This window comes from Chiloscyllium plagiosum, chromosome 10 (genome assembly GCF_004010195.1).
Source record: "Chiloscyllium plagiosum isolate BGI_BamShark_2017 chromosome 10, ASM401019v2, whole genome shotgun sequence".
Lineage (NCBI taxonomy): Eukaryota > Metazoa > Chordata > Chondrichthyes > Orectolobiformes > Hemiscylliidae > Chiloscyllium > Chiloscyllium plagiosum.
In genome coordinates this window covers 68,720,266-68,738,695 of record NC_057719.1, presented here as the reverse complement: position 1 = coordinate 68,738,695, position 18,430 = coordinate 68,720,266, and the positions used below count along the sequence as shown (strand labels likewise).

Below are 18,430 nucleotides of genomic sequence, written 5' to 3'. Positions count from 1 at the left end.
CACCCCCTCTCCGGCCTATCACCCTCACCTTAACCTCCTTCCACCTATCGTATTCCCAACGCCCCTCCCCCAAGTCCCTCCTCCCTACCTTTTATCTTAGCCTGCTTGGCACACCTTCCTCATTCCTGAAACGTCGATTCTCCTGTTCCTGTGATGCTGCCTGACCTGCTGCGCTTTTCCAGCAACACATTTTTCAGCTCTGATCTCCAGCATCTGTAGTCCTCACTTTCTCCATGTATATCTATATGCCCAATATAGGCCTTCCCTATCTGAAAATGCCAAACTCATGAGTGAATCTCCCCCACAAATGGAACAGGGGTATTTTATTTATTTTCAGAAAGATAATAACAAGTTATATTTACATCACTTTTCTAGCATGGAAAAACCCCAAAGTGCTACAAAGCTCTGGTATGGCCACATTTGGAGTATTGTGTACAGTTCTGGTCATCGCATTTTAAGAAGGATGTGGAAGCTTTGGAAAGAGTGCAGAGGAGATTTACTATGATGTTACCTGGTATGGAAGGAATGTCTTACGAGGAAAGGCTGAGGGCCTTGAGGCTGTTCTCGTTAGAGAGAAGAAGGTTGAGAGGTGACCTAAGAGACATACAAGATAATCAGAGGGTTAGATAGGGTGGACAGGGAGAGCCTTTTTCCAAGTATGAGGACGACAAACACGAGGGGACACAACTTTAAAGTGAGGGAAGATAGGTATAAGACAGATGTCAGAGGTAGTTTCTTTACTCAGAGAGTACCATTTACCATCCTTGTAAATCATTTCTGCAATCTCTCCAATGCATTCACAGCTTTGCCTGCATCAGTAGTAGATTCGCCAAGTTTAAGTACATTTAAGTCATCATTGGACAGGCAAATGGACATACATGGAATAGTGTGGGTGGGATGGGCTTCAGATTAGTATGACAGGGCAGCGCAACATCGAGGGCCGAAGGTCCTGTACTGCGCTGTGATGTTCTATGTATGGACACAATTAAGCAAAATCTGACACCAGGTTACAGAACAATATTTTAGGACAGATTATCAAAAACATGAAGTAGTAGATTTTATGGAGCGTATTAAAAGATAACTGAAATGTTTTAGGGATCTCCTCAAAACAATGCTAATGAGGTCATACATCCTCAGATTCTTGGAGGTCCCTCAGTTGTGACCAATGAAAATGGAAAAGAGTCATATGGGAAGGCACTGAACACCAACAGATTTTGTCATGAACAGAAAGAGGTAATGTCAAAACATCAGAGAGGTGGCAAACACTCAACTAACTGATATCCCATCACTTGCTGCAAAAACAGCAGAGTCTGCAGGTTGGATTTATCAGCCATGTCAGAACTCATCTGGAAGCAGATCAACCTCAATCCTGAAGAACTGTCTCAGAAGAAGAAAGAAGGAGCAAGACTGCGAGGTTCCAGACAATTCAAACCACAGGCACAAAAGATGAGATGATTAAAACAGGGATAGACATCAACCAAAACTGGAAAAGAACAGTGATCTTGGACAGTTGAAGGACATCACAAATATCGGGATGGACAAGGTCATGAAGAGATGACCCTCAATTTAAAATTGAGGCAATGCCAGACTGAGAGACTTAATGCAAGTTAAGATACCGGGGTATTTAAGATTTCAGATTAGTTCAAGTTTAATGGTCAGGAAAGCATTGGAATAATAAAGCACTGAAATTATAAAGTGACACAGTATGGCCAGGGAAGGACAAGTTTCTTAATCCTGTCATGTCTGAAAACTTAATAAAAGATGTATTATTCTGAAGTAACTACAACATCACCCGATTGAAGGCACACTTTGTGACAACACTGACTCAGCTGCTATTAAATTAGCTTATTTTAGAGATAATTTAAGTGATAACTTTCCTCCCTTGATCCTATTCCTCTAAGCAAAAGAATTTATGAGCATTCCAAAACCTTGCAATGTTTGATGATATACAGTGAAAATAATTAAGGTCTGGAGCTAGACATCAATGTCACTAAACCTTAGCCTACTCGTGATTTTGAAAACCTCAATCCCATCTCCCCTTTATCTCTCCAAGGAGAACAATCTTGGACGATAGAAATCTATGACGATAGATTTCTTTAATCTATCGTCATAGCTGAAGTTTCTCATGCCCAGAATCATTCTTGTAAATCATTTCTGCAATCTCTTCAATGCATTCACATTTTTCCTATAACATTGTGCCTCCAACAGTACACAATACTCAAAACACCTGCTGATTGGAGGGGCAGGGCATCTCTGGAGTGTCCAGAGAAAAAGTGACTGGACATCTTGTATGTGTGGCTCCTCTTCCCTATGGATGTCCACTGGCACCACTTCCTTGGGAGGAACGAGCCCCTGGATTGAGGTCAGGGTCCCTAATCCATCTCTCACCTTACTGATGCTGAGCACCGATGGCCAGAGTGATGAAGTGCAGGTCTTCATGCATATCTGAAAGACACTGGGTGAGCTCTCTGTTATGTCTGTCTATGGAGACAGCAGAAGGCATGTGTGCTGGAACCAGCACGGTCTTGAGAACATTAATGGACTCCTCCATCCTGACTCCCTCTGACAAACCTGCCTGCTGTTCCTGCAACTGTTTGTATATTTTCACCATTGTCAATGGGTGACACCATGGGCTTCTTTTCTGTCTTGGGCTGAGCCAGTTCCTGGTCTCCAACATCTGAGTGCCACAGATCTAGGCAGTTACTTCCCAGACTAGCTGGGGAGGCGTGTCAGTGATAAGCTCCTGAATCTAGTCTAGAAGGTTAAATTTCTAAGTTGGTCGATGATACATGTGAAAGCCTTGCCCATAAGGACTATAACTTTTTATTCTGAGCTTCTTAAAAAAAAGGCTGTTGACTGAAAGTAGACATACCTGTTTAAAACCAGTGTCTGAAAGGGTGACTGCATGTTTTAGAAAGCAAGTACCCTGACACTCATGCTAGGCATGGTTACAAATAACTTCGACAAAGTAGTAATCAAAGTTTGAGTTGCAGACAATTTGTACTAAGAGGGCAGACAGATGCAGTTCTGATTGGCAACAAGGGATTAACTCGTCTACGGCCTAGTGACCAGTTATCAATGACAGAGACCTTTGCATGGCAGGTACTGTGTGATTGGTTCTCAGGTAACTAAACAGGTTGGAGCTGGGAACAAGTTAAAGAGAGAGAGGTGTGTTGAGGGGAAGCAAGTGAAACACACAAAGTGAGATCAAGAGGAATGAATGGAGGGGAATGGGGGCAAATCAGCAGACACAGATGACTGAATTTACATAAATGGTGGATGTCCCATGACCAGGATCAAAGGTAGAAGAAGAAACCCATTTCAATGGGGGTCCAAATAAGTAGATGTCATCTCTATTAAGTTCAGCACCCAATCACAAATGCGTCCCAACATCCCACCCCATTGCTGGAGCTGCACCAGGGTGATGATAGCCCATCGAGGGTTGTGTGCCCTCACAGTTATGTAAGTGTGATCTGGAGCTGCTAGGCCAGAAGACAACAGAACAGGCAACACAAAATATTACCTCCTCATTTCACCAACATTTCCTACTCTCAGTCCTTCCCCAAAGGGATAGCAAAATTCAGATCTTCATTTACAAAACTATTTCAAATTGAGGACCATTTTTGGCAATGCAATCCAAAGAAATGAATGCTCAAAAGTTAAAACCCTTCCCAGAAAACATCTCTCAGATTGACAAATGCATAATTATGTATACATCATGACAAGTTAGAAAACACATGCAGTAAGTTATTTATTTCTATTCAAGGGCTAGTCATCTAGATAAGCATTTCAAAGTAGAGAATTGTGTAACAGCCTGCTTATTTGACAGCCTTTTTAAAGACCACATGCAAAGTTATTCAGCACAATTAAAATTTATTGATTTTTCCTTCATTGAACATTCAATTTAGATAATACCTACAGGGTTATTTTAACTTAATCTTTTTATTTAAATTGGAAATCAAAGGCCCTCTTGTGGCACAGGGTTAAAGTACTTACCCCTGAACTGAGAGGCCTGGCTTCAAGTCCCTCCTGCTCCAGAAATGTGCAATAACATCTCTGAACAGGTGATTAGGAAAAACAGGTTCAATTAAAAAAAAATGAAAATCAAAGTTCTTGGGGGACTGCGGATGTGTCTCTACCTCTGAGCCAGGGTTCCTTGGTTGAAGATCCACCTTCTTCAGTGGTGTGAAAGTACATCTCTGAACAGATTAATTAGAAAGTATCTTTAATGAAAATCCAAAACAAGAAGAGTTCACATGGCAAAACTGCCATTGCATGCAACTTCTCTGTTTAAAGACTGTAACTGTTCAAAAATCACCTCCGCTCATATTAATAGGACCTTTTCGGCATCTGTTATCTTTAGTTTCATCAGTGAATTATACCAGCAGTCAATAGTTCGCCTCATGATTACTTGAAGAGATTTTTGAAAATTGAATATGCCGCCAAATTTATCATTACTAAGAAACAGCATGTTCCCATTCAATTTATCTTGTTTTCAATTGCACAGACTTGGGTTTCTCATTCCTGCCACAAAGAAAGTGAGTTTAATTGAACACAAATCACTTTAATTGGCATTGAACTCCCCAATCTTTGCCTTTTTGCTTAATTATTCCATCAATATTGTTGTGTTGTGCGAATTGCTGTCAAAACCAATGTAAATCCTACATTTGTAACTGTTATTCCATCAATTCTAAATGACATGTAGATGCATATAATTATTTGTCCCATAAAATATGCATATATTCCATTAAAAAAAGCCCAGCAACTTTAAATTTGAATATTTCTCTGAATATTTAGCTCAAGTATGAAAGCAAAATGTCCACTTAACCTCATGAGTGAGAATGTGTTGGGCCGAGGTTAATTGGACCAATAGGGATGACATCTCACAAATCAGTGCCCATAGGGCACCTCCTCCAAGAGGTACTGCTAATAATATGTTCTAAACTCAAATGAAAGAAGATTAACTTAAACTAAGTCAATATTTCTTCCTTGTGACCAACTGTACAGCTCAAATCCTGAGCCAAAGTCAAATAACAAAGCATTGTATTTTCACATTTATGTTCAGAAACAAGACAAGGATAGCAGCTTTGGTTCAGAGATCAGCTATCCTTGTGCTGTTTTCACTTTAAATTACAAGACTGCGAAGCATGGAGAAAGTAACAGATCACTATGACAATCTGAAATATATTTGCAACAATTTAGCATATTTGACATCTCCATTTTGCAACTATAAACCCATAAACTTCAGTCCTCCACAATCTGAAGCATTAAACAAATATCTTCAGGTGCTGAATCTGCTTGAAGAAAATCAAATTACTCTGCCAATGTGTAATTACAGATGAGCTCAAAGGATCCAAGTTTGCTTTTGCACAATTACTGCTGCTCCAGACAGGTGAGAAACCAAATCAGATAATATCTAACTGTGCCTAAAGCCAAAAAAAAGTAGTAATTTTCTATTTAATTACTATCTGGAACTATTTGGGCTCGAAGTGTCTATTCAACAAAGGAATCTTTGTCTGTGACCAACTCGGTCTGGTTTTTTACAATATGAGCTAGTCATAGACAACAGGTTTGTCTAGCCAAGGGGATGATTCAGGTCACCACCAATGTCATTTCTGCCAGCTCACTTTACACTGATTACATTTCTGCTCTGCAAAGTGTTACTTCAAAATGAAACTTTGCACCAAAACAAATAAAGGAGGCTACAAAAAAAACTGCTCCAATCTTATGTTCAGAGTATTTGCAGTGCAAGCTACAATCAAGACTCCACTATATGATGTATATGTATATATCTAATGAATGAATTATAAAGCAGTTAAGTTTGAAGTATAGATAACATGAAGAGCAGCTGATTGACAGCTTGAGAAGGCAATCATAGATTTCCACAACCGCCTGAATCGCAATTACGGCCATAAAATGAAGTCCAGCCTTGCAACCTTTTTTTAATCTTACTTCCCTTGTGATTCAAACTTGATATGAGAAGTTCTGTTTTAGAATCGGCAGTAACTCAACCATTTCCACAATGGAACTCTGCACACTATCAATGTAATCTTCAGGAGAGAGATGAACTGGTGGCACCTCAGATTAGTGTGATGAAGTGGTGTGTCTTCGAGGGGTAGGATTCAGATTGACACTAGAAATTACCTAAGGCCAGAACTCGCTTTCAACTAGTAAAACAGGGACCAAGCAGACAAGGGAAAAGAACAATAACAGATTTGGCTATTCACAGCAACAGTGGGCTTTGAATACAAAGGATAGAATTGACAAAAGTCAATGCTAACTCTGCACTGCAAACGGGCAAATCATATAAATGCTGCCAAAACAAATCAAACAGAAAATTTAATAAGGAACATCTATTTGCAAATCAGTAAGGAGGTAGATAAGTATCCATGGATTTGTAAATCAAACAATAGATTTTTCCTTCATTAACAAGTTGTTTTAATTTAGATGGGAGATCAGTATAATGGATGAAAGTCAGGGATGTTGTTATATCCTTGTTCAGAAATAAAGTGCTTTCAGGTCTGAACAAACATAAAACTACAAGTTCGATTCATAAATTATGTCTGCCCTCTACCTCTCTCAGGCCGAAAAGTTGAATAGTACATTCCTGCACCTCCTGAAAACTTCATGAATTTAGTATGAAGTGTCTTTAAAGGATAGGATACAAATGCTGTTAAAACTTTGGCACTCAAAGAGGAATTCTCAGTTTGTACATAAATAACTAAGTTACAGGTGATTCCTGTGTAATGGCATTTTTTTTTACTGGTTTGAAATATAGTCAACAGGGAATTCAGTAACAGGACTTATGAAATAAAGCAGTGAATGAGCCATCGCCTGCAAGTTGTGAAGATTAGGCTCCAGGGCTTGAATGGCCTGTTCCAGTCTCTCCGATAACTCAGGCATAAATGAGGAATCAGGGTCGCAGAGAGAAAATGTCTTATTATAGCTCTGCCTTTAAATGCATAGACTAGACTATATCATATGATACAGATCAACAAGTGATAACCACAGTAATGCAACATTTTCTTCATTCAACATGGTCATTGCTTTGAGGTGAATTAGCAATAATATGAATATTGTGACAGAAGCAAACACAAGAGCAAAACAAAGTAATTTTTTTCTGCGGAGACAGCACTCTATTCAGAAACAAGGTAAGCTAAAGAAATAATATTCATTTAAGTGCCATAAAATACCCTACATTTCTTATAATAGATTTTCACTGCAGTTGTAGAGTTACTGGCAATATCTTAGCAAATTAGTATAAGATGAACTTGAAGAAAAGAAAACAGTGCTAAGAATTTAGAGACTAAAAATGTACCAAGACTTTTAACAGAAATTGGGTTTTGTGGGAATTCCTTCTATCAGTATCAATCTTCATTCTTACGGGAATGTAAAAAAAAATCTGACAGCAAATTAAGAAATGAAACAGCCTACAAGCTATTCACTTCAATGTGTAAAAAGGCAGTCTTTTCAATAAATACGAACTAACATGAAAAAAAAAGCAATGTGGTTTATTAAATACAACATGATCACATTTTTCTTTAAAGACTCATTAATCTGTGCAGCAGACATATCGATTTCAAGCTACTTTCTGTTTACTATTTTTAAAGGAATGCAGACTAATAAAATTCTTCTCCTTCTGCTTCTTAAACTGTCTAATAACATGGGATATTGACAGGTTTGATTAAAGGCATTTAAAAGTAATTACCTACCTCTGGCAGTCATTTTCCAACATCCTGCTTTTTCCTTATCTCTCCAAATTGTTTTGTGCACAAATGTGTTTGCCTCTGGCAGATCTCTTTACAGTTTTATAAAAAAAAGATTGATGATTTGAACTTTTTCTCTGATATTTGACAGCTGCTCATTTGCAGGTTGTGGTTATACAAAGAACTGGGATTATGTTGTGTTAATAGACTGCTCCCATGCAGCCTGGATACCTACCAAAAGCTGCGACTTTGATTATCATGGCTTGAACATTAGACAATATCATCTCTCTCAGCAGATCTTCCTGGTTTCGACGCCAGAGGTAAGCCAAAGGCTGAAGATTAAGCCGCCTGCACCTGTGAAGGGAAAAAACGTATATAAACTGGAGATGTTTTGAAACTCCTGATATGATGTCAGCTAAATCTTTGAACCTTGATTACTTTCACAATACATGAATGGTTCAGCTTGTGAACTGTATCCTGGCACTAAAATCATAAAAATACATGGGGTTATGATTTAAGAAAAATTGAATTCACAAAGAATTCATTTCAACATTCAAATTAATTAATTAGCTTTTGAGTATAAGGAGAAACTTCTTCAGCCAGAGAGTGGCGAATCTATGGAATTCATTACCACAGAAGGCTGTGGAGACCAGATTATTGAGTATATTTAAGATGGAGATAGGTTCTTGAGTATTAACAGGATTGAGGGTTACACGGAGAACCTGGGAGAATGGGGTTGAGAAACGTTTCAGTCATGATTGAATGGCGAGCAGACTTGATAGGGTGAATTGCCTAATTTCTGCTCCTATGTCCTTTGGTGTTATGGTCTTACGTAGAAAAACTTCCAAACGAATGTGATTGTATAATTGAAATGGACACAATCACCTTATGTGATGTCACAGAATGTTAAGAGCTAGTCTCCCTTCCAAAATTTATTGCATGAAATATTTCCAATTTTGAGGACATAACCATGTATAAGCAACTTCCTTTCAAAAGGAAGGAAAACTAGAATGAGAGTCACCCTGGTCCTCACTTATGCATCTAGTATTAGCCAGTTAAAATGTCACACTGAAATGTGACATAAAATGTACAGAAACAGATTATTTGGTCCAGGAGCTCAACATAACTTACCTAACTCTCCCTCAAGTCTCTATATCTCTGTTCGATTTCCCCTTAAATACATCTGTACTATATTCACTTCTTCAGCAAGTAAGTTCCTTTGAATTCTCAACTGCATTTCTTGGTAGCCATCTGTACTGATAGTCTTTAAATTTATCCGTTTTTCAGAAGTGAAAACATTTTCTCTGTGCCCATTCTATTAAAACTATGCACAATTTAAAAGACCTTTGTCAACTCTCAACCATTAAGAGAAAAGAGAGACAGGATGTTCATCCTTTCCCAATAGATATAACTTTGCAGCTATCTCATTACATTTGTAAATCTTTTCTTGTGTACCTGCTCAAGTTTTCTGTTTTGTGCTTTAGCAAAAATTCAATTATTTTTCCGACTATCAATGTCAAGCTGATATGTTCTGTTTCCCTTCTTGAATATGGGTATATGAGCTATCCACCAGATCTCTGGCACTACATATTTATCTAAACAATTATTAAACATGCATAATTGTGTCTCTTCCCTAGATTATTTTAAAATGTGCAGATATAACCACCCAGGCAATGAATCTTATCCTCTTTGATTAGTCAATTTCGTTCCTTCTTATTTAAATATGGTCATATTATTTCTAACTTCTTTTGAAATTTATTGTTTCATGGCATTTGGGCAGTGCTGGCTAGACCAGCATTATTACCAGTCCTTAGTTGCCCTTTGGAAGGTGTTTGTGAACTGCTTTTTTGAACCCCTGCAGCCCATGTGGTGTACTACGCAGTTTGATAAAACTGAGTAGCATGTGAGAACATGTAAAAGTCAACCATATTGCTCAGAATGTGGCGGCACGTGTAGGTCAGACGAGGTAAGGGTAGAGCTCAGAAGTAATTTTCCAGTATTGTACCTCTCCTTTCTCTCTCCAAATTGTTCTGTACTCAGATGTATTAATATATGGTAACCTTTTTTACAGCTTAATTTAAAAATTTCTCTGATATTTGAAAAGCATTTGATATCATATCCACCTGATTCATATCCATGGTACATAACTAAGCAATATTAAGTACTCTGTTGAATATTTCTAGTTTTCCAACATGGCATAAACATTGGAACAGTGGTACTGGTAATTAATTAAGACTGATGACATTGTTTACTAAATAGGAGTTCCTTACTTTTAAGTGTGTACCCCTTGTAGCTGATCCCTCCATGTGGAAAAACATTCTTCCAGCAGTACCTTATAAAGCCTCCTCAAAATCATATATACATTGATAAGGTCCACACTCACTCTCCTAAATTCCAATTAGTATAAGTCCAACCTAATCACCTTTCCTTATAAGCCCAAACACTCATCCCGGGAAGCAATCTTGTGGACATTCTCTGGACTGCCACTTATACATCTGAATAGCTTTTTTTTATTCTTCTGCAAAGTGACTTTCCTCACACCTTCCAACATCACAGTACTTTTGCCAAATTTTTGCTCACTCACTTGAGCTACCTATATCCCTTTGCAATTCTTTGTATCAACTCGTTTATTTATGCAGTTTACCATTCAAATTCTAACCAGTATACAAATGAAAACCCTTCCTACCCAATTAATGGAGCCAAGTATAACTCCTGTACTAAATCTGCAGTTTATTCAAAATGAATAAAAAAAATAACATGATAAAGTTTATCACCACATGTGGATGTTGAATTTGCATGTAGTTAACACCCCTTTTAATAATGCTTCAGAGCATCAGCATTTGAAGGATTTTAAAAACCATTCAAAATGGCAATCTCACTTCTAACAGTCATGATTTGGAAATGCCAGTGTTGGACAGGGGTGTACAAAGTTAAAAATCACACAACACCAGGTTATAGTCCAAAAGGTTTAGATTAGATTAGATTACTTATAGTGTGGAAACAGGCCCTTCGGCCCAACAAGTCCACACCGCCCCGCCTAAGCGCAACCCACCCATTCCCCTACAAGTGCCCCTTACCTAACACCACGGGCAATTTAGCATGGCCAATTCACCTAACCTGCACATCTTTGGACTGTGGGAGGAAACCGGAGCACTAACTTTCGGAACGCTACTCCTTCATTGGTGGTTGAAGGAGTTGAAAAGGACAATGCAGGTGTGGGAATAATAGAGAACCTGTGTGGAAGGAAGGAAAAAAACACACAAGCTTAAAAAGCAAAAGTAAGATATAAATCACATATTTGGCAGTGCAGTGAGACTAGGGGCATTTTATGTTGTAATCATTCTATAATTACATGAAGTAGCAAAGCAAGACACTGGTAAGCCAGAATTACAAACATAAAGATACACATAAAAAGCTGTTCTGACACAAAAGAACACCAATAAATGTGTAGCAAGCAAGACTGCACAAATTAAAATAACAAACATAAGTTACAACACGCATGCTATTATGGGAAGACAATATACTGCAACAAGCAATTCCCATCAGTCAAATAATATTGTCTCAATTTCACTGCTCTCATGTTTTGATGTAAAACTGGCACACAATCAGAGTCCATAGAATGCAACAGTAGTTGGACTCTCCCTGTCCCACATGTATAACATTTGTTAGATGTTTTTGGAAAAGTGCAGAGTCACATAAGGCAACAGAACAATAAATAAATCATGGTATGTCCAAAATAGTTAATAAATGAATTTCAAGGACATAAGTTATGTACAACGTTGCAACATATACAAACACTGAAGCACAGTTATATGCCCAGTGGCAGCATTGTGCACAATCTACAAGATACACTGCAGAATATCACCAAAAATTCTGAAGACAACATCTTCCAAACTTACATCTAGAAGGACAAGGGCAGCAGACACATGGGAACACCACCACCTTCAAGTTCCATTCCAAGCCATTCACTATCCTGACTTGGAAATATATTGCCATTCCATTTCTGTCTCTGGGTCAAAATCCTGGATATCCCTCTCTAATGGCATTGTGGGTCAACCCACAACAGGTAGACTACAGTGGTTCAAGAAGGCAGCTCATCACCACCTGCTCAAGGGCAACTAGGAACGGGAAATAAATGCTGGCCGGCGACATCTACATCCCACAAATGAATTTTTAAAAAACCTCAGCAAGCAGCAATTCTCTCTCTGGACAAGGAAGCACTGATTTCTTGCCAAAATTTAAATGCAGCATAAACCAGAAGACGAATTGGACTGGAATCTTCACAGATTTTAAGAAAAGGAAGCAATGTTCAAGATGAACAAGAGGAGGATGAGGGCACTGGGTGGTGACAATAGTAATGGCTGTTGGACGATTTAAAAGCAGGTCCAGAATGTTTTACGTGACTTCTGCATTTGACAGGACATAGAGTAAAATGGGCTTTCTTTGAAATGGAATCAAAAAGCAACAGCAGGATGGCACAGAAGAATAATGTGTCTCATTGTACAATAAAATATAGCAAGCCTCGAACCCAATGTGCATAAAGAAATGGCAATGCAATTGACAATGGAACATTCAATTGCATTGGCAATCTTTTACACATGTTCCCACTGCTTCGAATTTGAATTTTCATCATCACAAAGTGAGAGTCATGGTCAGCATTTTGATCTCAATTGAAGAATAGATACGGACAAAGTAGAGGACAAAGTGCTATTATTTCAGAGCTGTCCATGGCTGCTCAGATAAATCACAGAGAGAGAATATATCTTGTTTCTACTTTTAACTGTTAGCCCCATCTGCACTTGGTAAATAAATGCTCACATTCAAGTTTTTGACACAATTTTTTAATCACAGGAGAGGTGGGTTGTGGTGAGAGAAACAGAATTAATGTTTCAGGTTGTGAGCGTCATACACAGTTGTTGCTAGATCTTCTGAGTATTTAGAGTCATCGAGTCATTCAGTTGTACAGCATGGAAACAGACCCTTCAGTCCAGATCCTAAATAAATCTAGCCCCACTTGCCAACATTGGACCACATCCCTCTAAACCCTTCCTTTTCATGCACATGTCCAGATAACTTTTAAATATTGCAATTGTACCAGCCTCCACCACTTCCTCTGACAGCTCATTCTATATATGCACCACCCTCTGTGTGAAAAAGTTGCCTCTTAGTTCCCTTTTAAATCTTTCCCTCTCACCTTAAACTTATGCCCTCTAGTTTTGGACTCCTGCAACCCTATCCCCACCCCTCATGATTTTATAAACGTTTATAAGATCACCCTCACCTCTGACGCCCGAGGGGAAATAGCCTCAGCCTATTCAGCCACTCTCTACTGCTCAATGTGCATCCTTGTAAATCTTTTCTGTATGCTTTCAAGTTTAACAATATCTTTCTTATAGCAGAGAGGCCAGAATTGAACACGATTCCAAAAGTGCCCTAACCAATGTCCTGTACAGCCGCAACATGACATCCAAACTTCGATACTCTATGTACCCAATAAAGGCAAGTGTACCAAACACCTTCTTCACTACCCTGTCTGCCTGCGACTCCGCTTTCAAGGAACTGTGAATCTGCAACCCCCCACCCCCCCCCCCCGTCTCTTTTTTCCGACAATACTCTCAGGACCCTGCCATGAAGTTAAAAAGTTCTGCCATTTCTACCACCTTCTCAGTTTATTTAAGATTTCCAGCAGAATTTGGCTTTTGTAATGTCTATACCATTTTGACTGTAAAAATTAAAAACCGGCTTGCTGCTGCTTTCACCATTTTATTCCAGTGGCTGCTTCAATAACCAAATTCCTAAAGGTAATACATTGTTCTTTCTCAAAGTGCGGTTCAGACTATTGTTTTGTAAATCCAGGCATGAATAAGTTCAAACCAGTTACCTAGTGAATTAAATGTGGTTTAACAGTAAAATAATTTAACAAATTGACAATGGGCTTACACATTTTCCACTCTGATGCGCTGGTAGTCCGAAAGAATGGCACCAACTGAAACTCCTTCCACTCCTTCCTTTTCCTGTAAAACAAAAAAGGAAAAGAAAATTGCCAATGGTGGATTTTGCTTATAAAATATCTTCCTGTCATCCAGTCCAAAATGAGTCCAGTAGAAGAAATAATTCAATGGCAATTTAAAACTGCTCGGTGATCTCAAGTACGCCTATTTCTGTTTTGACTATGTCTCCAGGGCCACAGCGCTGTGCATATATAAAATGTTTCTACTCAGAACATATTGCTTCCATCTTTCAGGTCTGCTCCAAAAATGACTTTGAGTCAATTGCCCAGTCAACAAACTGTTTATTCAGAGCTATCTGAAGATATTTGAAATTTCTAATAATTTGCTTATCTGAACTGTTTATTAAAAAAAAGTTCAATTGTGCTTCAAAAGTTTTGATTTCAAGCAAAATTGTAATTCGTGTTTGTTGTTTCTGTTACATCTTATGAAATTAAATTCTACACAAGAAAACCAGAGGCTTCAAGCTGTAATGGTCAATGGCATTAATAGCTTTCCTTAAGCTTCGGGGAGGAGGTTCAAATATTCACAAAGAAAAGGATTAAAAATGGGAAATCAATTCAAAATGTTAAAATATGCACAACAAAAGGAAGTCCTCACTCTAAACACATGGCATTATTTCTTTGGTCAGAGCTGGTAGCAATGAAACACATACTCTTCGAGAAAGATCAATCAAAACTAAAAGCATTCCAAGATGGTACCAAATCAACAAAAAGTTGAAAGCACAGGATGGACTGTTTTGCAAATGGAATAAGGAACACTACACATGTCAAGCAATTTAACATCTCTCATTCAACACATCCAGAGTTTAACTTTGGTGCTGGGGAAACTTCGAGAAACAATGATTCCAGACAAAATAAATCGACAGATGGACAAGTATTCTTATATAATAAAGCCAGCATACATTTTATTTTAAGAGAAAATCATATTTAACTTGGAGTTTTTTGAAGTGGTAACAGAGTGGAATAATGAGAGAAATATAATCGATGTGGTGAAAGGATTCCAAAAGGTGTTTGATACAATGGCACTAAAAAGCCATAACAGCAAACCTAGAGCTCATGGAATGAAAGGGACACCAGCAAGATGAATACAGAATTGGTTGTGTGACAGGAAACCAGAAAGGATGAGTTAAGCAATGCTTTTTGGGCTGGAAAGAGATTTGAAGTGGACTTTCCCAGGGTCACTTTTGGGACCCAGTTTTTCCTGATATATATTAATGACAAAGACCCGTGAGTGATAGAAAAGTTAGACTCACTGACAACTGTGAGGATACTGTAGAAGTTGAAAAGGACATAGAAAGGTCATGGAAGTGAGGGAACAAATGGAAGAGAAGATGTGAAGTGATTAATTTTGATAGGATGAACATGGAGAGACAACATAAGGGTGTGTATTAAAGGACACACGTTCGACCTCAGCTGGAGTTCTGTGTCCTGACTGGCTGCTGAACTTTAGGAAGAATGTGAAACCATTGGATAGTACAGACAAAATTCACAAGATTGAGACCAAAGATGAAGAACTTTTGTCACATAGATGGGTGAAGTCAGGACTATTATCTTTGAGAAGGCTGAGGCAAGATTTAATAAAGGTATTCAAAATCTGAGGGATCAAGACTGAGCAGATGTGGAGATACTGTTCCCACAGGGAGCAAGGTCACAGATTTAAATTAGTCTGTTAAGAAAAAAAGCAAAAATGACACGAGGAAAGCCCTTTTCGTGCAGCTAATGGCCACAACTTGGGAATTTCCTGTGAGTGTAGCTGAAGCATGTTCAACTGAAAGGTTCAAAAGGAAATTAGATTGGTATCTGAATAGGGAGTTAGGGGGCAAAATGTGGAACGGTCGCAATAAGGCTTTGCTCATTTGGAGAACCACTGTAGAGATAGACCAAATAGCTGTCTTCTGCAACATAACAATTGAGTGATTGTGAATATCTGGCTTTTTCTGTGAATGATGCTTGCTTTGAAAAGAGAAGTAATATCATATTTCAGGCGTTATTGATGGCTACTGTTGTGGTGAGCTACAATCATTTTATTCTGGATGATGATCACAAGAAATTTAGTTAGGAACACATCTCAAAAATGAAATAAGCCACCTTAGTTCCAAGACTCCACTCATGAGGGTGGGTCTTACTTCCATTGTGAGATTTCATCATTACATGCTCCTTTATCAAAAATTGGCTAAGCAGAAATAACAGAGTTTCCAATGGCAACATAGTTTCACATTGAACAGAAGAGCTGGATCATGCCCCTTGCCTATTTTTCATCATTTTCTGTACATACTCTCATCAAAAATTCTTGGTGTATAATTATGAACCCAGGAGAAGTAAAGGGATCGCAACATTATGATGCTAACAGGTAACAGCACTGTTGTCATACAGCTGAATGCTTCCCTGAGAGTCCTATAAAACCAGGATATGCAACCTGGGAAGCACTCATGTTTTTAAAATGGAGAGGCACAGCAGACCTCCACTTAAAATTGTACGATAAAGGCCATTTGACATAGACAACTCTCTAAACTTGCATCTAGTCAGTGTTTTGTCCTGTTAAGATGACATGAAGTTGGTCACGGTATTGGAATTGTGTTTAGGTTTGAGCAGTTTGGTGAGTAAAGTACCTCAGATATCCAAATTTTGTGTTGTGCCAGTGATCACAGTTACTCCGCTGCCTATCATATATGGACAGTCAATCACTACAGTGTGGAAGCTGCTGATCATGACGGAAACTGGTGCCACTGTTTTACATTGTGCCTGCATGGTCGATAAAGGAAAACCATTTGGTAGTCTAATGAGAAGAGGCACTTACCTTTAACAAGATGTAGCTTTTGCCATGATAACAACGATAGACAGACAACATTAGCATGAAGGACATTGGGGAGGATCTTATAGGGACGTGAATGACATATGAGGAGGAAAGCGGGACAATTGATATTGAGGGGGGAAATGTTGTGGTGTTGCAACAAGCTCAACTCTGCTATGTCCAGGGCAAATGTCAGGTGCCATGCAGGGCAACTCCAGACTAACAGTGTTTGTTTGGATGCACAATAACCTTTTAAAGATCATGCTGGTACCAGAAATGCCAGCCAGATCCAGGATGTGCTGGCAGTGGCGAATCGTTCTGGAAACAGAAGGTGCTAGAATCGGGAGATAAGGGTGCCATGGGGTGGGGTAGGTAATTAATGATTTCAATTTAATAACGCATGGTGATATCACAAGGCCTCACAGATAGATAGCCTCCATGAAACCCAATGAAATTGACAACCTAAAGAAAATCTAAGTTTCAGACCCTCATGACTGAGACTATGAAGACAGCGCTTCACTGGAGACACTTACTGAAAACAAACCTTCAAGCTCAGCGAGCTAACTTACATACTTATCATCAACCTGAGCTACAAATCTTGCCAAAAATCACTAATTATGAAGACAGTTCAATGTTATTTTTTACTCTTCCGAGCTCATAAGCTGTTCTCCTGTTTGAGTCCATGACATTGAATGGTGCTGAATGCACTACGTGCATTCAACCTTCCAGGCCCTCAATCATAATACAACAGTCAGACTGTGTCCTTTCTTTATACTAGGCAATAAAAAGGACACAATCTAAGTTTTCAGTCCAAGGATTTATATTTTAATAGTCCCTCATGCTTTTATTCTAAAATTTCTCATGTGACGCACGCCTCACTGGCAAGGTGAGCATTTGTTGCCCAACTCTGGAGAAGTTACAATTAGCTGTCTTCTTGTACTGTTACAAACTCTGTGTGGCAAGCCCTCCCACAGCGCTGTTAAGAAGGAAGTTTCAGTTTTTTTTTTGGTTTGGTGACAGCAAAGGAACAGTGATATATTCCATTTCAGGATATCAAACGGAACTTGGAGGTGGCAGTGTCCCCTGGCATTGCTGCCCTTGTCCTACTAGGTGATATCGATTTTGGGTTTGGAACCTGCTATTGGAGAAGTCTATGTTACAATGCATCTTATAGCTGGTACACACTGCTGCACCTGTGCATCACTGATGGAGGGTCTGAATGTTTAAATTGGATTGGTTGTCAATTAAGTGGGCAGGTTTGTTTTTGGATGGTGTCAAGCTTTTTGTTGGAGCTGCACTCATCAAGCAAGTTGGAGTACTCTATCACATTTCTGACTTGTGCCTTGAATGTGGTGGCTAAACAAAGGTTAGCCTTTTAAGGTGATTCTAGCAGCAATCAAATGAATTTGCAATTACTGACTCTGGGAAGGGTTCCCGGAGTAACTTGGTGGAGAGAGGCGAATGGTCGGTCACAACTTTAATGTTCTCATACTGAACAGCTCTTGCACTAGATCCTGAATTTGCAGTCCATTTCAGAGTCAGTTTGTCCAATACTCCCAAAATATTTGGGTCGTTATTCCTCAGACCTGGTTCTAAGATGCTTGATTTCTTCAAAGTTAAAACAACACCATCAAATCTCACTTTGTTACAGCTTTCATGGTCAATTTTCTTCTCAGGTTCAACCCAATTTAGCAAAAATTCTAACAGACTTTTAATGTTCTCAGTAACTTGAAAACCATCCTAGGCTCAGGCCCAAGTAATTTTCATTGCTCAGTTCATTCTCAACAGCCAGGCAAAGGCTAGAACAAAACCTAACCCATTTTTTGCTTGCCATTTAATTCACAGAAAACAAGAGATTAATAAAATTCGGTCATCTCTCCAGTTTTCAAGAGATGAACCTGTAAACATCCATCCTTAATGTAA

The 18,430-nt window shown here is 38.8% G+C and overlaps 1 protein-coding gene across 9 annotated transcripts in view; it reads right to left on the bottom strand.

The window, feature by feature from the left end:
- dph6 (diphthamine biosynthesis 6) overlaps positions 1-18,430 on the bottom strand; it is a 304,120-nt gene that overhangs the window by 208,292 nt on the left and 77,398 nt on the right. For all 9 annotated transcript variants that reach the window (XR_006312826.1, XM_043698016.1, XM_043698019.1 and 6 more), the window contains exons 4-5: positions 13,647-13,720; positions 7,942-8,060 (exon numbers count right to left, since the gene is read on the bottom strand). Coding sequence is in view for 8 of the 9 variants with exons in the window: in XM_043698016.1 (XP_043553951.1) it covers positions 7,942-8,060; positions 13,647-13,720 (193 nt within the window). In the remaining variant the exon portion in view is untranslated. The remainder of the gene's footprint in view (positions 1-7,941; positions 8,061-13,646; positions 13,721-18,430) is intronic.